Source organism: Aquarana catesbeiana, linkage group LG05 (assembly GCF_042186555.1).
Source record: "Aquarana catesbeiana isolate 2022-GZ linkage group LG05, ASM4218655v1, whole genome shotgun sequence".
In the NCBI taxonomy this organism is placed as follows: domain Eukaryota; kingdom Metazoa; phylum Chordata; class Amphibia; order Anura; family Ranidae; genus Aquarana; species Aquarana catesbeiana.
In genome coordinates, this window is record NC_133328.1 from 23,786,818 (window position 1) to 23,811,975 (window position 25,158).

The 25,158-nt window shown below is 43.8% G+C and overlaps 1 protein-coding gene across 1 annotated transcript in view; it reads left to right on the forward strand.

Moving 5' to 3' along the window:
- Window positions 1-25,158, forward strand: part of DGKB (diacylglycerol kinase beta) — an 804,956-nt gene that overhangs the window by 244,830 nt on the left and 534,968 nt on the right. Inside the window, exons 7-9 of the mRNA XM_073629524.1 lie at window positions 3,862-4,005; window positions 12,029-12,078; window positions 16,297-16,371. Coding sequence (XP_073485625.1) covers window positions 3,862-4,005; window positions 12,029-12,078; window positions 16,297-16,371 — 269 coding nt within the window. The remainder of the gene's footprint in view (window positions 1-3,861; window positions 4,006-12,028; window positions 12,079-16,296; window positions 16,372-25,158) is intronic.

Here is a 25,158-nt window from a genome sequence, read left to right on the forward strand (position 1 = left end):
GATGTAATTGCTGTTTTCTGCAAAAATGGGTGTTATTTCCTAAGGGCAAATCCTCTTGGCACTACAAGTGCAGTTTCAGTGCAGTTGCAAGTGCAGTGCACTTGTAGTGAAATGTGTTTTTGCATTTAGGAAATAACAGCCAACAGTGCTTTGTATAAGGTTACACAATCACGACATTTTCTGGACTCAACACATTTCTGTCAGGGTCAGCTAAAACAAACACAAGCAGTAAATATCCACCAAGAATTTCTTTTTTTTTTTTATTATAAAAAAAAAAGGCTTCACAGATTTGCTGGCATATTGATAGCCCCCCTACCCGCAAAGAACTCCAGGTAGCGTAACCGGACATCACGGGCACTCAGGGAGGGCAAGCCAGGACTGCCACTTTCAAGCGCCGTCAGTGTGGTTTGATGTAGGATTACGGCCTCAGGCCCAACTGAGCCAGCATAGTTGGCCGAATGTTTCCTTAAAAAGTTATGGAGAACACAGCACGCCAGTATAATATGGTTCAGTTTATATTCCGCCATATGGATGGGTGTCAGAAATAGTCGGAACCGGCTGGCCAGGATTCCAAATGTGTTCTTCACCACTCTTCAGGCTCTGGCCAGCTGGTAATTAAAAACCCTCTGTTCCGGGGTGAGGGTCCTCATTGGGAATGGCCGCATCAGGTGGTCCCCCAGCACAAACGCTTCATCAGCAACGAACACAAATGGGAGTCCTTCCACATTGTCCTCTGGAGCTGGCAAGTCCAAGCTGCCATTCCAGGGACGCCTGTAGAACTCCGTCTGGGCGATGACTCCACCATCGGACATCCGGCCATTCTTCCCCACGTCCACATACAAGAAGTCGTAATTAGCCGACACCACCGCCAACATCACTATACTATTAAACCCCTTGTAATTATAATAGTACGACCCCGAGTTGGGTGATGGGACGATGTGGACGTGTTTCCCATCAATTGCCCCTCCGCAGTTAGGAAAGTCCCACCGCTCGGCAAAGTGGGAGGCCACAGTCTGCCATTCCTGTGGCGTGGAAGGAAATTGTTGATGAAAAAACAATAAACATTACTATTTTTACTCTGAAACATGGCAAGCAGATTATACACATACATTATGGGTCAACCTCCAGATAGAATTTACTAAGGGGAATTTAACAACGCCAAAGTATTATGTACACCTATCATATTCCCCCTCCCTCCCTCTCATGGGCCATTTCTAACATTATAGGGGGTGTGTGTAAATCTTGGACAGGTAACCCTCTTCACTTCATTGAGAGCTGAATGCCTAAATAATGGGTATTACTTTGAACAGCCCCTCCTTAGTTACACTATTGGCAGACCACTGGACAGGTAAGAAGTGTCTGAATACAAAGATATAAATACACACTGTACACATTTGAGGACATTTGGACATTCTGTTATTACCTATCAAGATAATAATAGGATACAAAAACTTTAAACAGTACCATTGGAAAGTATACAGGCAGGCCCTTGCACTACATGCTTTGGGGAATTCATCCATAAATCTGACCACAAAAGAAGTGGGTATAGTGTGTATGGGTTTGGCAAAGTCAGCAGATATATGATTGAGGATACATAGAGAATTGGGATCAGCTGACTTAGCAGTTGGGGGAGGGAGGGTTACTAAAAATTATTTGGGGACACCACAAAAAAAAGCCTCTGGCACTCTGCCTGAATTTAAATAAAAAATAACATTTCCAAACATTTTAGGGGGTGTTTGGGGTAAAGCACTACTATGGAGCAGATAAAATACATTGTTAAGTGACTACATGAGGTGAATATAGGCCAGGAGACACCATGCTGGGGAGGTTAGTGAAGGGCAAATATGTATGAAGGTCCTAAAATAATAATTACATAAAAATCCAGCATGCATGAGGACAAAGGGGACATTCACAGCATATTACAATCATGGTAATTAGGGAATGAGGAAAGAAATACAAGATATTATCAAACATTCAATACAATAAAATGTGATATAAAAGGATAAAAATCTTACCTTCATATACTCCTTCTGCAGGACCTGTATGATGGCAGAACAGGTCTCTGGGATAATGATCCCCAGAGCCTGGGGGGAGATGCCTGTCGAGAACTTCAAGTCCTGCAGGCTTCTCCCTGTGGCCAAATACCGCAGGGTAGCGACCAACCTCTGCTCCGGAGTGATGGCTTGCCTCATGCAGGTATCCTGCCTGCTAATATAGGGGGTCAGCGAAGCCAACAAACGGTGAAACACGGGGTCCGTCATCCTGAGAATGTTCCTGAAATCATCAGGATTATTCTCACGGATCTCACGGAGCAAAGGCATATGAGAGAACTGGTCACGCTGAAGCAACCAATTCTTGGTCCATGAACTCCTCCTCACCCTGTTCATGGACTGGACTTGTGTCAAGGTCAGGACCCCAACATCAAGCCTCTGCACAGCACGAACTCTACGAGGAGTACGCATACGAAACATGGCTAGAAAACGGTCGGCTGCACAGAACGAAGTAACAGAACGCACTGAAGAACAGCAAGGCCTGTGAAGAGCGACCTGAAAAACAGCAACGAGCGGGCAAGATCGCACAGAAAACTCCGATACGAACTGACTGCACGCACTGAAGAGCAGATACAAACCCACAAGCACAAACTGAACGGCAGAAAACGATCTGAAAGCCACGAGTCTGAAAAAGCGTGAATCGTCTCTCACCAAACTTTTACTAACACGAGATTAGCAAAAGGAGCCTAAAGGGTGCCGCGCTTGGTTCTGAACCGGCCTTTTCTAGTCTCGTCGTACGTGGTGTACGTGACCGCGTGGTTGGCGATCGGAAATTCTGACAACTTTGTGCGACCGTGTGTAGACAAAAAAAGTTTGAGCCAACATCCGTCGGAAAAAATCCTAGGATTTTGTTGTCGGAATGTCCGAACAAAGTCCGACCGTGTGTACACCCTATTAGAGGTACAAGACCTGTGCCCACATGAGGAAGGAAAAACTCAGGATAGGCTTGGTGTTGGGTCCACCATAGAGGTCCACTATAGAGGTCCACCACAGAGGTCCATTATGGAGGACCAGCCCACCCAGTCAAATAATCCTAACACCATGCTAATGGAAATGATCTCCTAAAGCCCTGTTGCTCAACCTGCAGCCCTTTGGTATATGATGTGTGGCCCTCAGGCCTCAGCAGTCTGTAGTGGAAACATTGATTAGGGTAATAGCATTGATCTCTATTAGCCTCATGTACCATGTTCCCAGTTTCGTATTGTCTTCTGCAGCTTATCCCCAACCAAATATGTAGAATGTTCACACTCTCTGACCCTCATTTTTCGCTATTAGATCTGCAGTTTCTGACAGTCTTCTCAAGTATTACATATATTGACCATTGTGTGTGGCCCTTTGGTAAAAGTCAGGGGTCACATTTGAGGCCCCCTTTATCTCATAAGTTGACAACCAATGTCCTAAGGGCTCCTTTGGATTTCCTGGTACATTGTCCTAGCCAGTTTGCAATCACCAAGTTCACTTAACCTTATGTTCGAAGGGATACACTGTGACTTCTGCATATTGGTTGTCTCATCTTAGTTCAAATTTACGGTGACAACGTTTCAAGGCATAAGGTTTTTCAAAAGCCATCATCAGTATGCGGTCAATCTACTACCTTGTCCTGTCTGTCAGAACAGCTAGTACAGTAATACAAAAAAGTTACAAAATGTCAAATATCACATCTTCTATATGAATGCTTTTATCTTTTATTTTTTTGAGTCTACAGGTCAATCTTTGATCTACTGTTCCGAACCTTCTAGGAGAATTCATGACTGCTGTCAATGCTTTCTACATTTCCGAGCTGTTAAGCTGGATTTTTTTCTCTTTCTAGGTCTTCGAATGAATTACAGAAGTAACAGTTCATCCCGATCTTCATCCCCGGTGTCTCTGCGTCCACCTGACATGATTCAGCTGAAAGACATCGTGTGTTACTTATCACTGCTGGAGAGAGGAAGGCCGGAGGACAAGCTTGAGTGTCAGTATATGAAGCTCAGTGAACATAAAACACATTTTTCATTAATGAGATTAGAGGCGGCATTGTCACTTTACTACTTTACCGCACCAAGCACTGCACTTAATTATGATAGTATCAAATGTTATGTGTGCTGTATCTTCGCCATGACCAGGCTGTTACTACCAGACGTTTTAATTTTTTTTTCTTTACGCTTCTGAATGCAGCTCTAGAATAGCCAATGTACCCATGCACATGGCAGCCCTTTGGTCCATATTCTAGAGCAGGGTTGTCCAAACTTTCTAAACAAAGGACCAGTTTATTGTCCTTCAAACTTTAGGGGGGCTGGACTGTGGCCAGCGGGAGTGGAAATTTTCCTGGCATCAGTGGGAGTAACTATCGTCAAATTGGGTATCATTGGGAGGAATAGTGCCCCATCGTTGGTATCATTGAGAGGAATAGTGCCCCATCATTGGTATCATTGAGAGGAATAGTGCCCCATCATTGGTATCATTGAGAGGAATAGTGCCCCATCGTTGGTATCATTGAGAGGAATAGTGCCCCATCGTTGGTATCATTGAGAGGAATAGTGCCCCATCATTGGTATCATTGAGAGGAATAGTGCCCCATCGTTGGTATCATTGAGAGGAATAGTGCCCCATCATTGGTATCATTGAGAGGAATAGCGCCCCATCGTTGGTATCATTGGGAGGAATAGTACCCCAATGTTGGTGTCAGCAGCAGTGGCGGCTGGTGTTGTTTTTTTTTTTTTTTTTGGTGGGGGTGGCAAACAACCACCCATCCCCCCGAGCGGCACCCAACCTCGTCGCTTTTTGGCGGTTAGTCCAGGCATTTACCCCATCGTGGTCGGTGGTGGGTGGCGTGGTGCAGCGGCTCAGCTCCGAGTCCTCTGCTCCATGGCGGCTTCCAGCTCCTCCCCTCCTCCTTCTAGGCATCCAATAGGATTGCCTGTCCTTTCAGCCAATCGGGTGTCCTGTGTCAAAACCCGCTTCCTGATTGGCCGGGAGGAGGATCGGTGTTACAACAGAGACCCGAACCCACTCTATATTTGAGCCTATTAGAGCCTCTGGCTCTAATCGGTGCTTTAAAAAAACAGCCCCTCTGCATTGGAGTCCATGCGTCGGTGTCCTGAAAGGGGCGGGACGCATGAGTAGGGGAGGCGGCGACGGACGGGGGGGGCGGCGCCCTTAATGGACGGGCCACTCCTGGTCAGCGGGAGAGATGGTGCCCCATTGTTGATGTCAGTTGGTAGAATAGTGTCTCATATCAGTGGGAGGAATAGTGACCCAAGGCCCAGGTATAGGCAAGCAAAGGGCTACATCTGGCCCCCAGGCCACAGTTTGGAGACCATTGTTCTAGAGCAGCGTTCAGATCTGTAAAAAAAAACAAAAACAAAAAAACCCGAATCCTGCACTTTTACATTTTTACATTATGCATGTTAATGTTTGTGCAAATTGTTAAATGTTGTACAGGGCACCAGGTATGATTCCAAGACGGGAGATATATTTCCTCACTATTTGGGTTGTGGTCCCTTTAACCACTTAATGACTGCCCTATAGCAGATTAACTAATTTACTAATATTATTTTTATTATTATTATTATCATTACTATTATGTATTAACCTATTGTGTGTCTATCAATCACATATATCTTATGTGATTGTGACATCGAATTGAATTAAGAATTTACCATCTGAATTTCATTATTATTTGCATATACAATCCCTCACACAGACATGCCCCATGCAAAGTCCCAACTATTTCTTTCCCATATAAATCCATTTATTAGGGATGGGGGCATGCCTTTGCCAGTTGTGCCAGGTCACATCTCTTCCTCAATTGTTCAGTTTATATTTTTCGGGTTTTTTGTTCCCACAAAAATACCAAAGTGCCAGTTAGTATCTGATTGTCTGCCGCAATATCGCAGTCCCGCTATAAGTTGTTGGTCACCGCTATTACTAGTATAAATAAATAAATAGATAAAAATTCCAGTATATACCCCATAGTTTGTAGGTGCTATAACTTTTGCGCAAACCAATCAATATACACTTTATGTGTGTATATATATATATATATATATATATATATATATATATATATATATATATATATATATATGTATATATACACTATACTACCAAAAGTATTGGGACGCCTGCCTTTACACTCACATGAACTTTAATGGCATCCCAGTCTTATGCCCCGTACACACACTCGGATTTTCCGATGAAAAATGTCCGATCGGAGCATGTTGTCGGAAATTCCGATCGTGTGTGGGCTCCATCGGACATTTTCCATCGGATTTTCCGACACACAAAGTTGGAGAGCAGGAGATAAAATTTTCCGACACTGATCGTGTGTACACAAATCCGACGGACAAAGTGCCACGCATGCTCAGAATAAATAAAGAGATGAAAGCTATTGGCTACTGCCCCGTTTATAGTCCCGACGTACGTGTTTTACGTCACCACGTTTAAAACGATCAGATTTTCCGACAACTTTGTGTGACCGTGTGTATGCAAGGCAAGTTTGAGCCAACATCCGTCAGAAAAAATCCTAGGATTTTGTTGTCGGAATGTCCGAACAAAGTCCGACTGTGTGTACGGGGCATTAGTCCGTAGGGTTCAGTATTGAGTTGGCCCACCCTTTGCAGCTATAACAGCTTCAACTCTTCTGGGAAGGCTGTCCACAAGGTTTAGGAGTGTGTCTATGGGAATGTTTGACCATTCTTCCAGAAGAGCATTTGTGAGGTCAGGAACTGATGTTGGACGAGAAGGCCTGGCTCGCAGTCTCCGCTCTAATTCATCCCAAAGGTGTTCTATCGGGTTGAGGTCAGGACTCTGTGCAGGCCAATCACATTCCTCCACCCCAAACTTGCTCATCCATGTCTTTATGGACCTTGCTTTGTGCACTGGTCCAAATCATTTGGTGGAGGGGGGATTATGGTGTGGGGTTGTTTTTCAGGGGTTGGGTTTGGCCCCTTAGTTCCAGTGAAGGGAACTCTTAAGGCGTCAGGATACAAAGACATTTTGGACAATTTCATGCTCCTAACTTTGTGGGAAGAGTTTGGGGATGGCCCCTTCCTGTTCCAACATGACTGCGCACCAGTGCACAAAGCAAGGTCCATAAAGACATGGATGAGTGAGTTTGGGGTGAAGGAACTTAACTGGCCTGCACAGAGTCCTGACCTCAACCCGATAGAACACCTTTGGGATGAATTAGAGCGGAGACTGCGAGCCAGGCCTTCTCGTCCACCTCAGTGCCTGACCTCACAAATGCTCTTCTAGAAGAATGGTCAAACATTCCCATAGACACACTCCTAAACCTTGTGGACGGCCTTTCCCAGAAGAGTTGAAGCTGTTATAGCTGCAAAGGGTGGGCCAACTCAATATTGAACCCTACGGACTAAGACTGGGATGTCATTAACCACTCGCTGACCAGCCGCCGTCATTATACTGCGGCAGGTCGGCTCGCTCCTGCAAATCGTCGTAGCTGTACGTCGGCCCTTTAAACAGCTATAGCAGGCCCCAGCGAGCGTCCGCTGCACAGTGGGGGATCTGATGTGCGTGGTCGGCGACTGCAATGTGGGCCGGCCACGCGCAATCACTCCACTGAGAGACAGAACAGGGATCCTCTATCCTCCTTCAGTCAGTCCCCTCCCCCTCACAGCTACAAACACCTCCCTAGGACACACATTTAACCCCTCGGTCTCCCCCCTAGTGTTAAGCTCTTCCCTGCCTGGGTAATTTATTCAGTAATGAGTGCATTTTTATAGCTCTGATCGCTGTATAATTATCACTGGTCCCAAAAAAGTGTCAAGTGTCCGATCTGTCTGCTGCAATGTCGCAGTCCTGCTAAAAATCGCTGATCACTAGTAAACTAGTAAAAAAATAAATAAAATAATAAAAAAGCCATAAATCGATTCCCTATTTTGTAGACTTTTGCACAAACCAATCAATATACGCTTATTGCGATTTTTTTTTTTAACCAAAAACATGTAGAATACATATTGGCCTAAACTGATGACTTTTAAAAAAAAATTTTGTATTTATTATAGCAAAAAGTAAAAAAGATTTTTTTTTTTTTTAAATTGTCGATTTTTTTTGTTTATAGCGCACAAAATAAAAACCACAGAGGTGATCAAATACCACCAAAAGAAAGCTCTATTTGTGGGAAAATAAGGACGTCAGTTTTATTTGGGCACAGCGTCGTACGACCGCGCAATTGTCAGTTAAAGCGAAAAATGGCCTGGTCATTAAAGGGGGAAAATCTTCCAGTTCTTAAATAGTTAAAGTTCATGTGCGTGTAAAGGCAGGCGTCCCAATACTTTTGGTAATATTGTGTATATTCCAATGGTTTCAATTTTAGTATGAGATGCCAAGAATACTATTATGGGAGAACAGTGCACTCTAGTGGATAAATTAGATAATTACATCAGCTTTGTCATTAGAATCAACTTTGTCATCAGTATTCAGTATCTGCATTCAGATTGCGGGAAACGTCTGACATCTTTTTCTCCAAAAACACAGTCAATCACCTTCTTTCTATGTCATGGGTTTGGTGATGGCCTCCTGACATCCCTGAAGGTTAATAAGCTGTGCAATACTGTAATTCCCAGCAACACTTGACACAAGGGACCTTAATTAGAATACCGTTGAAGCTGCTTTTCTAAACAGTTTAGGATGACAATGCTAAGGCCGGTGGAAATTTCAGCTAAATATATTCTGGGTGGATCAAAACAAAAAGTGAACTTAAAATTAATTTTATTTAGAAAGCAGCCTTAGTAGAAAAGCCTTTCCCCTGCCAGCATGTTGCAGAACGGGACCCTTGCTCGGTGTGGAGAAGCAGTGGTCTCTCTACAGAGGTCTTGCATGCCCCCTTCTGAGTCAGACCTATAGTTCTGCACTCGGGAAAGTTCCCTGCTGATTGGATAGCTCTAGCCCTGACTCGGCCTTGTAAGAAAAAGGCATGATATGTTTAAATTTTTGTTAAATACTTTAAATATTAGATTTAGCACCTGTAAAGTCCCAATATAAAACATCAATTACTAATGGATATGTTGTGTGTTATTTTATGAGGCCAGCTAAAATCGATATTGACATTAAAAATGCAGGTTTCCTTTAAATAACATGTCTGGGGGATGCCCTTAACCTGGCTGTGATGTGGTGCACCTGTAGGATGTGTACAACTTACTTCAGCAACCTAATCCCCGCCCCCTCAAATTCCATAAGAGACTTTTGGGGTATGATTTTAAAGAGGGAACCCAATGCAAAAATAATAAGTTGAAAATAATTGGGTCACCCCCAGAGCCATACTGGGCCCATGCCAGTAAATGGAGGGAGGGGCAAGCGTGCAGCCACCCATCTTCTGAACCATAGCAGGGCACAGGCCCTCATTATAGTAAAAAACATAAAATGCCGTTGGGATTCAAACCGACGACCCTAGTGGTGCTAGGCGGAAGTTCTAACCACTTAGCCACTGTGCTGTCCTATACAAACAAAAGGGGAGCTTGGATCAACAGGGTAAACTGGAGGTGCAAGAAACAGTCAGGAAGGGGTGACCAGGATTGGGATCAGGAACAAGGGGAGCAGATCTGATGCAGCAGGGTACAGGATGCAGGGTAGGAGCAAGATCGGGTAGGAATTAGACTCACGATAACTCAGCAAGCATGAATCTGGCTATCAGACAAAGCACTGAACCAAGAGTTAAAGTGGGTATAAACCCACTTTGAGAAAAAACACAACTAACACCTGCAAGACAAAGGCATAATGAGCTAGTTTGCATAGCATACTAGCACATTATGTAATACTCACCTGAGATCAAAGCACTCGCTGCGGTGCTTGTACACCGCTCCGGCGGCCGACATCACTCCTGGGGGTTACTTCCGGGTACCGCGGCTCCGGCGCTGTGGTTGGCTGGAGCCGCGATGACGTCACTCCCGCACATGCGCGCGGTAACGGCACACTCACTGAAGCAACAGCACATACGTGCCATTGCTTCAGTTTGTGTCAGTGCGCATGTGCCGATGACGTCGGCACATGCAAATACAGGGGATATCTCCTAAACCGTGCAGGTTCAGGAGATATCCTGGGTAGCTACAGGTAATCCTTATTATAGGCTTACCTGTAGCACAAAGTGGTCTGTGAGGGTTTACAACCACTTTAATAGCAGAGGAGGAACTAAATACCCTCCCAACAGCCATCATCAAGTGAAGATTGATTACTGGGATCTGATGACGGGTGGAAGACACCGGCTGGTGGACACTAGAACTACAACCTTCCGCTCTGTGAACCACAGTGCCACCAGCAGGTGATCCAGGTCTTGAGATTGACACACTTCTGTGATTTCCCCCACCTCTGCTTTATTTTATTTGCATAGAAAAAGGCTTGACTGCTAGAGAATATGACTAGTTCAGAGAGGGTCCTCCTGAGCTCTCACCTTCCTGTTGGCCCACCTCATACCCCAGGGAAACATTTCTAATTAGTATTATAAAAGTCAGCTCCTACCTTTAACAAATATGTTTTTATTTTTCCAAACAAAGCAGCAGAAATCTGTCATTGAATGTTCCAGTGTTCAGTGTCCCTAAAATTCTGAGTGTATTTAAGACTAAGGGCTGCTGTGCCCACTCTTCCCCCAGGCTGCTGATTGTAATGAATAAACCTAATGAACCTGCCCACATTCACACCTATTGAATGCACTAATTCCAGTTGCATAAAAGGAATTGTCATATGATACAGCAGCGCAGAATAATAAAAAGAAGTGGTGTCAGCGCTCCGTAGATCCCTCCCCACTGTGCCCGGGCATAGCTGCATTCTGCCATCCAAAGCAATGACAAACCTGCCAAATGACTCTGCCAAGTAAAAAAAATTCCCACATTTAGAAGCAGGTGAACTATTATGGGACAACGTAGTTAGAGCCAGCAGCTTGTAGGTGGGATGCAGCACTGTGTGGCGGCAATAATTCACACAGTCAGGTACAACAAAAAACTTGCATTGAAGCAATGCAGCAACAGTTCATAAAATTCCTGGTGGGAAGACTGCCCAACCAGGTGCACTCACAGTTACAGCAATGTGAACTAAGTGGGTTCTAGCCAGAATGACAACGTCTGTAGCAAGGGGCACAATGCGGCCTGGCTGTTTCTTGCCCGATTGGGAAGATTCCCAGAGAAGATGTGACCCTAAGCTTTCCCTCCTTGTCAGGAACATTTCCCTACCGCTAGAACTGTCCCTAACAGACAGGGTACCTTTCCCTGCGCTACCCACTTAGATGAAGTGCGCTAAACCCAGGGGACAGGGCCTTAAATAGGCTCTGCCTGACCCAAGATGGCTGCCAGAGTGACATGGGGCAACAGCATCCAACCAGAACAATTCTGCGGTGACCCAGGAAACCATAGAGGAACCATGTTCCTCCCGACTTGCTCTCCAGCTGCAGAGCCGATGCGGTTAAGCGCCACCTGCAATGGAGAAAATAAACTGTGTGTCAGAAACCATGAAATCAGACCGAGACAGAAGTACAGTTAAATCACACTTGTTTAATAATAAAAGTAAAAAGAACAAACGTAGTCAAAACATAGCCAAAGTTCAGTAACCGGAACAGATAGTCAGCCAAGCCAGAGGTCAGGGATCAATGTAGTGGAACAGAAAGCAGGATCTGGAGCCAGAAGGGATATCAGCAAAGCCAGTCTTTAAACAGGAACGCAGGAGAATGTCTCTGATGTTGACCAAGGCGAAGGCAGAGATTCTCTGGACTGGATGGCTTAAGTAGGCAGGACTGACGAGCAGGATCATCAACAGCTGAGTAACTGTGGAGAGATAGGAGCTGGCTATTAGCCGACAGCTGAGCGGCTAGCTCTGAGAAAGAAGGGCTGAGCCCAGCCCTGACAATGCGCCTGCCTTTCAGAATGTTCAAACCACACTGATGGTATTATTCAATGAATCAATTAAGCGTTCAGTCATTCGGTTTAATTAATAATTATATATATTTGTAAGGTAACATTTTGTAACTTTTTGTCATTATTTTTTTTTAGTTATGTTTCGACTTTATGACACAGATGGGAACGGCTACCTTGACAGCACGGTAAGTGTCCAAAATTACAGTTTGATTTCATGTTTTAAAATCTTGCCAAAAACACATTTTTCTGCACCTACCATCATTCCTGCTGATCTAATGTGAAGCATCTAAAAAGTATACCGATGAAAAAAAATTGACAAAAAGTTAGCCACTTCCCCTACCTATAACTGGCCTTTGCAGCAAGGAGAATTGGAGGGCACATATGTAAAAAGAAAGCCATGAAAAATTCCCAGGACAATTCCAAGCTCTACTTACCGACCAAAAGAATTGATGATGATGATTGATGATGAAAAAATTGGAACTATGGCTAAAAAAAGGATATATATCTAGATATATATCTATATATCTAGATATATAGATATATATCTAGATATATATCTATATATATCTATATATATATCATATATGATGAAGTCTGAGGGTATTTGAGGGTATTTACATCCAAATCAGGTGAACGGTGTAGGAATTACAACAGTTTGTATATGTGCCTCCCACTTTTTAAGGGACCAAAAGTAATGGGACAGATTAACAATCATCCATCAAACTTTCACTTTTTAACACTTAGTTGCACATCCTTTGCAGTCAATTACAGCCTGAAGTCTGGAACACATAGACATCACCAGACGCTGGGTTTCATCCCTGGTGATGCTCTGCCAGGCCTCGACTGCAACTGTCTTCAGTTCCTGCTTGTTCTTGGGGCATTTTCCCTTTTGTCTTCAGCAAGTGAAATGCATGCTCAATCGGATTCAGGTCAGGTGATTGACTTGGCCATTGCATAACATTCCACTTCTTTCCCTTAAAAAAACTCTTTGGTTGCTTTCGCAGTATGCTTCGGGTCAATGTCCATCTGCACTGTGAAGCGCCGTCCAATGAGTTCTGAAGCATTTTGCTGAATATGAGCAGATAATATTCCCCGAAACACTTCAGAATTCATCCTGCTGCTTTTGTCAGCAGTCACATCATCAATAAATACAAGAGAACCAGTTCCATTGGCAGCCATACATGCCCACGCCATGACACTACCACTACCATGCTTCACTGATGAGGTGGTATGCTTTGGATCATGAGCAGTTCCTTTCCTTCTCCATACTCTTCTCTTCCCATCACTCTGGTACAAGTTGATCTTGGTCTCATCTGTCCATAGGATGTTGTTCCAGAACTGTGAAGGCTTTTTTAGACGTTGTTTGGCAAACTCTAATCTGGCCTTCCTGTTTTTGAGGCTCACCAATGGTTTACATCTTGTGGTGAACCCTCTGTATTCACTCTGGTGAAGTCTTCTCTTGATTGTTGACTTTGACACACATACACCTACCTCCTGGAGAGTGTTCTTGATCTGGCCAACTGTTGTGAAGGGTGTTTTCTTCACCAGAGAAAGAATTCTTCGGTCATCCGCCACAGTTGTTTTCCGTGGTCTTCCGGGTCTTTTGGTGTTGCTGAGCTCACCGGTGTGTTCTTTCTTTTTAAGGATGTTCCAAACAGTTGATTTGGCCACACCTAATGTTTTTGCTATCTGTCTGATGGGTTTGTTTTGTTTTTTCAGCCTAATGATGGCTTGCTTCACTGATAGCTCTTTGGATCTCATATTGAGAGTTGACAGCAACAGATTCCAAATGCAAATAGCACACTTGAAATGAACTCTGGATCTTTTATCTGCTCCTTGTAAATGGGATAATGAAGGAATAACACACACCTGGCCATGGAACAGCTGAGCAGCCAATTGTCCCATTACTTTTGGTCCCTTAAAAAGTGGGAGGCACATATACAAACTGTTGTAATTGCTACACCGTTCACCTGATTTGGATGTAAATACCCTCAAATTAAAGCCGAAAGTCTGCAGTTAAAGCACATCTTGTTCATTTCATTTTAAATCCATTGTGGTGGTATATAGAGCCAAAAAGATTAGAATTGTGTTGATGTCCCAATATTTATGGACCTGACTGTATATGCATTAAAAAAGAAGCCAAAATAATTCTAGTCACATCTCCTTGCTACACTGATTCTCCTCCTGGACAATCAGGAAGAGGGTCGTGAGACCCGTTTCCCATTTGGCCGAAAGGAGAAGCGTTCAAAGTAGCCTAGGAGGAGGAGGGAGGAGGAGACGCCGTGATGCCGAGGAGCAAGGGGAAGCATCGTCTGCACTATAGATGAGGTAAGTGCAGGACTGAGAACTGTCCGAGGGGTTGTTTATGTGGGTGACCCGACAGGGGGGTGCACTGTTTGCCGTCCCCTCCCCCCCCCCCCAGAAATACCCCACCAGCCACCACTGCATTTTAGATAACATTAACTTATGAAAATAGGTTTCCATAGTCAACCCAACAATAATCAGTTGTCGGTATATAGCTCACCACCACTGAGAGGCTAGAGAATGAAGAGAATTGGGTTAAGCTGTGTATCTACAGCATCTCTGTTATTACAGTTTTATGTTTTCAGCCTGAAAAATAATAAATATTTCTTACTGGTGGCTCTCATTGCATTTTAGAGTACACTTTGGCATTTGAAACTCTGCAATCTGTTTAAGTTAATATTTTAATGAACACAATAAAGATATATACAGATGATATAAAAAGTATACACTCCCCTGTTAAAATGTCAGGTTGTTACGCTGTGACGTAAAAAAATGAGACAAAGATAAACTATTTCAGAACTTTTTCCATAAAAACTGTACAACTCAGTTGAAAAACAAACTGAAATCTCTTGGGGGGGGGGGGGGACAAGTAAAAAAAAAAAAAATAATAATGTGGTTGCATAAGTGTGCACACACTCTTATAACTGGGGATGTAGCTGTGTCCAGAATTAAGCAATCACATACAATCTCATGTTAAATAGGAGTCAGTACACACCTGCCATCATTTAAAGTGCCCCTGATTACCCCCAAATAAGGTTCAGCTGTTCTAGTAGGTCTTTCCTGACATTTTCTTAGTCGCATCCTCCAGCAAAAGCCATGGTCCGCAGAGAGCTTCCAAAGCATCAGAGGGATCTCATTGTTAAAAGGTACAGGTATCATTCAGGAGAAGGGTACAAAAGAATTTCCAAGGTATTAGATATACCATGGAACACAGTGAAGACAGTCACCATCACGGCATATGGCACAACAGTTACATTACCAAGAACTGGACATCTCTCCAAAATTGATGAAAAGAAAACTGGTCAGGGAGGCTGCCAAGAGGCTTATGGCATCATTAAAGGAGCTGCTGCAATCTCCCGTATTCTTCATATGTCTGGGCTATGGGGTAGAGTGACAAGACGGAAGCGAAGAAAAACACCCATGCTCGGCTAAATTTTGCAAAAACACATCTGAATTCTCCCAAAAGCATGTGGAAAAATGTGTTCTGGTCTGATGAAACCAAGATTGAATTTTTTGGCCATAATTCCAAAAGAAATGTTTGGCGCAAAAACAACACTGCACATCACCAAAAGAACACCATACCCACCGTGAAGCATGGTGGTGGCAGCATCATGCTTTGGGGCTGTTTTTCTTTAGCTGGAACAGGGGCCTTAGTCAAGGTAGAGGAAATTATGATCAGTTCCAAATACCAGTCGATACTGGCACAAAACCTTTAGATTTCTGCTAGAAAACTGAACATGAAGAGGAACTTCATCTTTCAGCATGACAATGACCCAAAGCATACATCCAAATCAACAAAGGAATGGCTTCACCAGAAGAAGATTAAAGTTTTGGAATGGCCCAGCCAGAGCCCAGACCTGAATCTGATTGGAAATCTGTGGTGTGATCTGAAGAGGGCTGTGCACAGGAGATGCCTTTGCAATCTGACAGATTTGGAATGTTTTTGCAAAGAAGAGTGGGCAAATATTGCCAAGTCAAGATGTGCCATGCTGAGAGACTCATACCCAAAAAGACAGAGTGCTGTAATAAAATCAAAAGATGCTTCAGCAAAGTATTAGTTTAAGGGTGTGCACACTTATGCAACCATATTATTATTTTTTTTATATTTTTACTTCCCTCCACCTAAAAGATTTCAGTTTTTTGTTCAACTGAGTTGTACAGTTTATAGGTCACATTAAAGGTGGAAAAAGTTCTGAAATGATTTATCTTTGTCTCATTTTTCATCACAGAAACCTGACATTTTACCAGGGGTGTGTAGACTTTTTATATCCACTCTATATGTTGTAGCAATATTTTATAGTACAGTAGAAGCAATATTTTATAGTAGTAGCAATATTTGAATTTCTATTTTTCTTTTATTTTTGTTGATTGTTTTGCAGGAATTGGAATGTATAATCTCCCAGATGATGCATGTAGCTGAATATTTAGAATGGGACATCACCGAGCTTAGCCCTGTAAGTGATAAAAAAAAATTGTTTCCACGCTGTACTCCCATATTTGTCCTTTTGCTGGTTTCTATACTGGTTGCTTAGCTTGTGAGTGTGAGCCCTGTCATCTAATAAGGAGAACTTTCAATTTTTAGTTAGAATATATTCAACCCCTTAATGGCTGAAAGTAAAACAAACATCTTTTTGTTTGCCCTACAAAAAAACGTAACATCTGAACGCAATTTTACAAATTTTGCAAATTTGTTAGTAAAACTGAACATATCATTGCAACTACTTAGTGTATTCAAGTGAATTATACTTTGGTTATTTTAGATTTTTCTGAAATTTGGGCCTCCATTTGGTGGTAAATAGTAATAGATATCTCCTGTAAAAAATCATTTTTTAACCACTTGCTTACTGGGCACTTAAACCCCCCTCCTTCTCAGGCCAATTTTCAGCTTTCAGCGCTGACGCACTTTGAATGACAATTGCGCGGTCATACAACACTGTACCCAAATTAAATTTTTTATAATGTTTTTCACACAAATAGAGCTTTCTTTTGGTGGTATTTAATCACAGCTGGGGTTTTTATTTTTTGCTAAACAAACAAAAAAATGTGGAAAATTTAGAAAAAAAAAATCATGTTTCATAGTTTGTTATAAAATTTTGCAAACAGGTAATTTTTATCCTTCATTGATATGCGCTGATGAGGCGGCACTGGTGGGCACTGATAGGCTGCACTGGTGGACACTGATAGGCACAGATAAGGCGGCACTGATGGGCACAGATAAGGCGGCACTGATGGCCAATGATAAGATGGCACTGATGGGCCCTGATGGGTGGCACTGATGGACACTGAAGGGCACTGATAGGTGTTACTGATAGGTACCACTGATAGATGGCACTGATGGGCACTGATAGGTGGCACTGATGGGAACTGGTAGGTTACACTGATGGGCACTGATAGGTGACACTGATGGGCAGTACTGTTGATGAGGCACTGATTGGTGACACTGAAAGGGTGGCACTGTGGGCACTGATAGGTGTCACTGTGGGCCCTGATGGGTTGCACTGTGGGCACCGGTAGGAGGCTCTGGTGGGAACTGGTAGGCGGCACTGTTGTGCACTGGTAGGTGGAACCGGCAAGTGGCACAGGTGGGCACAGATGAGCTGGTGGCAGTTCTCCTTGATCGGGACCGATGTCCCTCTGACAGCCACCAGTGATCGGCTTTTTTTTTCTCCTGGTGCTATCAGCACAAGTAGAAAAAATAGCCAATTACCGGCTCTGTTTAGATCACATGATCAGCTGTCATTGGCTGACAGCTGATCAGGTGGTAAGGGGTCGGGATCAACCCCTTACTCCGTTCTGTTATCAGCCGAGTCTCATAGACTCGCTGATCACAGAGCGCGCCTCGCGCACCCTGCAGGGGACGCGCAGGATGCTCGAGCACGGAAGGACGTCTACAGACCCCCTTCTGGCAAAGTAGGTCCACGCTGTAGCCGTCATTCGGCTATAGCGCGGATCTGAAGAAGTTAAATGTTAACGTGATTCTAAAGAATTTTTTTTTTTAATACTTACCTGTTCCTTGTAATGGTTTTGCACAGAGCAGCCCAAATCCTCCTCTTTTCAGGGCCCCCGCTTGCTATGGGGGCACTCGAGAAGGCTCTGTGTATCCATCTCGACTTGGTCCCACCCCCCGCTCCCTCCTAACTGACTGTGGTTGAATGCGGTAGGAGTCTATGATCTGTGTCTAAGCCAATGAGGTGGAAAAGAGCAGAGAGAAACTCTGCGTTCATGCACATTGCTGGATCGAGATCAGGCTCAGGTAAGTATAAGAGGGGGGCTGCATGCAGAAGGTTTTTAAGGTAAAAACATATCTTCTGCTTTTAGAACCACTTTAACTTGCCATTGCAATGACCCACTACCAAACAAAAATCCCCAAATAAATATTCCTACTCCTGACATTTATGGCGATTCTATATATTATTTGTTGTTTGTACTTGTAGTAGGGCAAAGAAACAATAGTGTGTATTTTAGTTACTTTTCTTTTATATCCTGCCTAAAACATACTGACCATGACCTCTGACCCCCAACCCAAACCTTTGACCTTGGCCCCGACACTATAGCAAGCCCTGATCTACTGTAGCTATGTTATCTTATTCTTATATCTTATTCTTATATCTTATTCTAAATTATTATTTCTTTTTACACTTTTTTTTACATGTTTTCCTCTGTGTAGGAGAAAAACATAAGTAGCACTTACTCCCATAGGAGCCGTTGAATTTTGGGCTTCCCCCCACCCACACACACAGCCAGGAAAAAGGAGTTTTTCACACTCTCTCTCCAGAGGCTCAATAATCAGTCCAGGGGATTTGGTTTTGTTTTATTTATTTTAAAGGGTTAAACTTGGATGGAGAATAGGGTTACATGAGATGTCCGAACTGAAGAACTTCAAACAAACAGTTGAGGACCTGCTATGGTCTCTGGCTGCTTTGAACTGACTTCAACTGCGCTGCCCACCCATGGGAGTGATTGTATGACTTAAGTAACAACAAAAGTTGTAGGTGTAGCACCTGGCTGCCCTTGAAAAAAGAAAGTGTATAGAGTTCTCTGAATGGCATCCATTCCAAGTGGTCAACTTCTTGTGTTCAAAATGCAGCAGGGCAACCACTTGGCACTAGACTCAGAAGCTAGTGGAGCTCACTGAATTAGTGGTGTCTACTACAGAGATTTCCAGCTTCCACATGGCACATACAGTACATGCTTACTGTGCTTCAAGCTGGGCCAATGTCAAAGGCTTTTAGACTTGTGACCAACTAGTAAGTGAACCTTGAACAGCACTTTATCCAGGAAAGGTAAGCATTTCAGCATTTCTAAAGTTTTAAGGGCCTTTGTGGACAGGCTTTTGTTAGCATCAGAACTGTTTCTCTCTCCAATACAAATCAATGGGAATGCAAAAGCAACTAAAAACAGGTTAATGTAGCCTAGAAAAGGTCAACTGCACATCATATGGAAAGCTCAAACTGATCTCAAATGCAAATGAAATGGAACTTGAAGCAGGCTGCATTTGCCCATTTACAAAAGCCAAAATCTGGTCAACACAGGACGCTATGCAGCCATCTCATAAGCCTCATCACAGCCTTATGTTAACATGAGTCCACTTTACTTTCTTGTTGAGAGTAAACCTGTACTATGTCCAGATAAAGTAACACCGTAGTTGTATAGTGGGTGCCCAAAAGCAGCCAAACCCTACCTATAGTGCAAGCTGCTCTCCTAGACCTTGGTGGTGCTCCGTGAAGATCCTATACAAGTACCAACTTCCGTACAGTTATTTTCAGAAGATCAGGCAAGCCTCCCTCCTCATGACCACCTGTCATGTACCTGTATAACAGAAGTGCTCAACCTGTGGCCCACGGAGCCCTCTGATGTGGCCTGTGACCTCAAACCAGGGAAACACGTGCCCATGCTCTTAGGATGGCGGGTTTGCAAGCTTAGATCGCTATCAACGGGTTGACGATCCACTATTCCAGAGCATCAGAGTGCATGGAGCCGGCGTTGGCAGCGGAGGAAGCAGGATGCAGCAGAGGAAGCAGGAGCCGCATAAGCCGATGCTTTTTCAGTAGGGTTGGCTCCTGTCCCAGTTGAAGTGATACCAAGTGCACTTCACCTGGGACCTTTCTAGCAGCCTGGAAAGCGATTCCAGCAGAAACTGGAAGAGAAAAAGGTCAGTAAACATCACATACACTGCTAGTTTGCAATGGGCATATTAACACTTGCACCTGCACTTGCAGTGCACCTATGGCTTTCCTGAGGGTTACCTGCACTGAGCCATAGATTTCTATTATATCCTGAGGATGTGGTGCCATACCTGCAAGATGTAACAGAAGTCTATGGCAAAGCGCAGCTAACCCTCAGGAAAGCCACAGGTGAACTGCTCTGCAGACTCAGTTCGGGTGAACCGCAGCACATCAGTGTGAAAGAAGCCTTATTAGGGGCTCTGGACAGTAAGGGCTCATTTTCATTTGTAGTTTGGGGGGCCGTAAAACCCCATAGTTCTTGGTAGCCCATGACCGGTTACCAAATCATTAGGTGACCCTATCTCTTCAAAAGGTTGAGCTCCCCTGCTGTATGAGCGCTTGAGATGATGAGATTGGCCTCTTCAATTCCTGTCCGAGCACACCTGAAATTTGGGACAGGGGCTGCAAGGGCAAAGGAAAGACGAAGGTGTCAGGAAGCTGGAACCAAAGACTTGTGTGTACCGGTGTCAAGGAAGCAGAAGTACAGTGGTGAATACACCAAGTCCAGTAGAGATCAGAGCCGGGTCACAGGCCGAGTTTGGTAGCAGTCGAACAGAAAGGCACCAAATCATGAGCACTGAGCAGCATCAAGGTCAGGGATGAGCAGAGGGTGGCAATGTACAGGCAGTGAGGTACAGAATTAATAGGCAAATTTTTGGTCAAGCATACAGGCAGAGGTACTGTACACACGATCGGATTGTTGGCCAACAAAACCGTGAAAAAGACTTTTGTCTGAAGGGCATTGGCCCAAACTTGTCTTGCATACATAGGGCAAGAAATTGTCGGCCAACAAACACGAACGTAGTGACGTACTACGTGGTTTTTCAGCTCTTTAGCGCCACCCTTTGGGATCCTTCTGCTAATTTTGGGTTAGTAGAAGTTTGGTTGATTTGCGCTGAGTGTTGATTTTTCATTTCGCACTTTTCATTTCATGCTTTTCAGTTCGTTTCTGAACGGCCGTACGTCAACCAGACATGTTGCGGAATCGGAGGTGATAACGTGTTATTTATTATTGGCCTTGGAGTTATTGCTTTGACATTATTTTTTTGGTTGAATAATAATAATTTGATTTGGTATATTTTCTATATTTTTGGATGCATAGAATGCACTTTTTGGTTAAGTTCTATTGGCAGATAGCATGTCTAATTTTATTTGTTTTCTTTTTTTAATGCACAATAAATAAATTGTGTAGATTAATACTTGGCTATGTGTTTTACTTCAAATGACAGTTTGGGAGTCGGCAGTTACATTTAAAAAAATACAATGTAAAATTGACAAGGGACACCAACATAGTTGTATCTTTGATCTTAAACACTACGGGATAATGGTGTTGTGGTAACTTGCGCCAAAAAAAAAAAAAAAAAGCATAATAATAATATTATTCTTTATTAGGGATGAGCTTCGTGTTCGAGTCGAACCCATGTTCGACTCGAACATCGTCTGTTCGCCCGTTCGCCGAATTGCGAACGATATGGGCCATTCGCGCCAAATTCGTGTGGCGCGTCACGGCCCATAATTCACTGCGGCATCGCAGTGCATTGCTGGCTGATGATTGGCCAAGCATGCACTATGACCCGCATGCTTGGCCAATCACAGCGCCGCCTGAACAGAGAGCTGTAATTAGCCAAAGCCAAGGAGGCTTTGGCCAATTATGGCTCAGGGGATTTAGTACACACCCCACACTATATAAGGCCGCCTGCACGGCGGCCCTGTGTAGTGTGTGTTCCGGCGTTCATTGAGAGAGAGAGAGACACACAGTGACATTTGATTTGAGTTAGATAGATTAGGCAGAACAGTCAGTCAGTTAGCTGCACTTACAGTGTATTGTGTATATATATGCATCCCAGGTGTTGCATATATATATATATATATATATACACTGTATTCAGTTTAGCTAGATCCGTTCTTGTTATCTTCCTACTGACAGGCAGGCTTGTCTTGTTACAGTATATAAAGCTACCTGAAGAAAATTGCTGGTGTTCTTTTGATCCTATTAGTACCACAGTCAGGCAGCTAGACTATTTACAGTTAGTGCAATGCGTCCTGCTCACAGTGTTCAGCTAGATCCGTTCCTGTTATCTTCTTACTGACAGGCAGGCTTGTCTTGTTACAGTATATACAGCAACCTGAAGAAAATTGCTGGTGTTCTTTTGATCCTATTAGTACCACAGTCAGGCAGCTAGACTATTTACAGTTAGTGCAGTGCGTCCTGCTCACAGTGTTCAGCTAAACCTACAAGTTAGTGGGGTGCGTCCTGCTCACAGTGTTCAGCTAAACCTACAAGTTAGTGGGGTGCGTCCACCTCACAGTGTTCAGCTAAACCTACAAGCTAGTGTAGTGCATCCTGCTCACAGTGTTCATCTAAAGCTACAAGTTAGTGCAGTGCGTCCTGCTCACAGTGTTCAGCTAAAACTACAAGTTAGTGGGGTGCGTCCTGCTCACAGTGTTCAGCTAAACCTACAAGTTAGTGGGGTGCATCCTGCTCACAGTGTTCAGCTAAACCTACAAGTTAGTGCGGTGCGTCCTGCTCACAGTGTTCAGCTAAACCTACAAGTTAGAGTGGTGCGTCCACCTCACAGTGTTCAGCTAAACCTACAAGTTAGTGGGGTGCGTCCTGCTCACAGTGTTCAGCTAAACCTACAAGTTAGTGCGGTGCGTCCTGCTCACAGTGTTCAGCTAAACCTACAAGTTAGAGTGGTGCGTCCACCTCACAGTGTTCAGCTAAACCTACAAGTTAGTGCAGTGCGTCCTGCTCACAGTGTTCAGCTAGATCCGTTCCTGTTATCTTCTTACTGACAGGCAGGCTTGTCTTGTTACAGTATATACAGCTACCTGAAGAAAATTGCTGGTGTTCTTTTGATCCTATTAGTACCACAGTCAGGCAGCTAGACTATTTACAGTTAGTGCAGTGCGTCCTGCTCACAGTGTTCAGCTAAACCTACAAGTTAGTGGGGTGCGTCCTGCTCACAGTGTTCAGCTAAACCTACAAGTTAGTGCGGTGCGTCCTGCTCACAGTGTTCAGCTAAACCTACAAGTTAGTGGGGTGCGTCCTGCTCAGAGTGTTCAGCTAAACCTACAAGTTAGTGCAGTGCGTCCTGCTCACAGTGTTTAGCTAGATCCATTCCTGTTATCTTCTTACTGACAGGCAGGCTTGTCTTGTTACAGTATATACAGCTACCTGAAGAAAATTGCTGGTGTTCTTTCGATCCTATTAGTACCACAGTCAGGCAGCTAGACTATTTACAGTTAGTGCAGTGCGTCCTGCTCACAGTGTTCAGCTAAACCTACAAGTTAGTGGGGTGCGTCCTGCTCACAGTGTTCAGCTAAACCTACAAGTTAGTGGGGTGCGTCCTGCTCACAGTGTTCAGCTAAACCTACAAGTTAGTGGGGTGCATCCTGCTCACAGTGTTCAGCTAGATCCGTTCCTGTTATCTTCTTACTGACAGGCAGGCTTGTCTTGTTACAGTATATACAGCTACCTGAAGAAAATTACTGTTTTTTTTTGATCCTATTAGTACCACAGTCAGGCAGCTAGACTATTTACAGTTAGTGCAGTGCGTCCTGCTCACCGTGTTCAGCTAAACCTACAAGTTAGTGGGTTGCGTCCTGCTCACAGTGTTCAGCTAAACCTACAAGTTAGTGTGGTGCGTCCACCTTACAGTGTTCAGCTAAACCTACAAGTTAGTGGGGTGCGTCCTGCTCACAGTGTTCAGCTAAACCTACAAGTTAGTGGGGTGCGTCCTGTTCACAGTGTTCAGCTAAACCTGCAAGTTAGTGGGGTGCGTCCTGTTCACAGTGTTCAGCTAAACCTGCAAGTTAGTGGGGTGCATCCACCTCACAAAATAACTGTGATGCAATAATAAATATAAAAGTGCAACTCTATATCACATATATATATATACAAAGTGATCAAGTGCAAAAAAGTGACATTAGTGCAGAGCCATGCATATATACAGATCTGACTCTGAAATAGACTCCCAAAATCCAACTTCTCTATCCTCCTAAAATTATAGTATAATGAAGATACAAAAAAGAAAAAAACTGTGACAGTAAACTGTGATCAAGTCCAAAACTAATGCTTCATGCAATGTGATTCGTAATGTCCATACAGATGGTTAATATTAACATGCCAGTAGCGTGACTTTGTGCTGGATTCATTCACTTGAAAAGTAGGTGCAGCACACAGGTGTTTCCCCCAGCCTCTCACCTCTATCAGCGGCCCCCAATGGGCCAAGTCAGGCAGATAGTTAATATTCCTCTGTCAGGGATGATGCTCCAACAGCCGTCCCCCTCTTCCAAAGGGTATGCGTGGGTCAGACTCTCTATCTAGTCACCAGCGCTCCCACCGACCCCAGAATAACAATGAAGAAGGAGATGCTTCCATAGTGAAGTAATTCCAATACAAGTTTATTGATAAAAAGTAGTAACTTACATTAAAAACTGAAACTGTTAACGAAATTGCAGCAGAAACAATCAGGCTTCCGGGAGCCAGGTGCCAGGTGCCGACGCTTCCCGGGGACGGCCGTACCCGGAAGCCTGATTGTTTCTGCTGCAATTTCGTTAACAGTTTCAGTTTTTAATGTAAGTTACTACTTTTTATCAATAAACTTGTATTGGAATTACTTCACTATGGAAGCATCTCCTTCTTCATTGTTATTCTGGGGTCGGTGGGAGCGCTGGTGACTAGATAGAGAGTCTGACCCACGCATACCCTTTGGAAGAGGGGGACGGCTGTTGGAGCATCATCCCTGACAGAGGAATATTAACTATCTGCCTGACTTGGCCCATTGGGGGCCGCTGATAGAGGTGAGAGGCTGGGGGAAACACCTGTGTGCTGCACCTACTTTTCAAGTGAATGAATCCAGCACAAAGTCACGCTACTGGCATGTTAATATTAACCATCTGTATGGACATTACGAATCACATTGCATGAAGCATTAGTTTTGGACTTGATCACAGTTTACTGTCACAGTTTTTTTCTTTTTTGTATCTTCATTATACTATAATTTTAGGAGG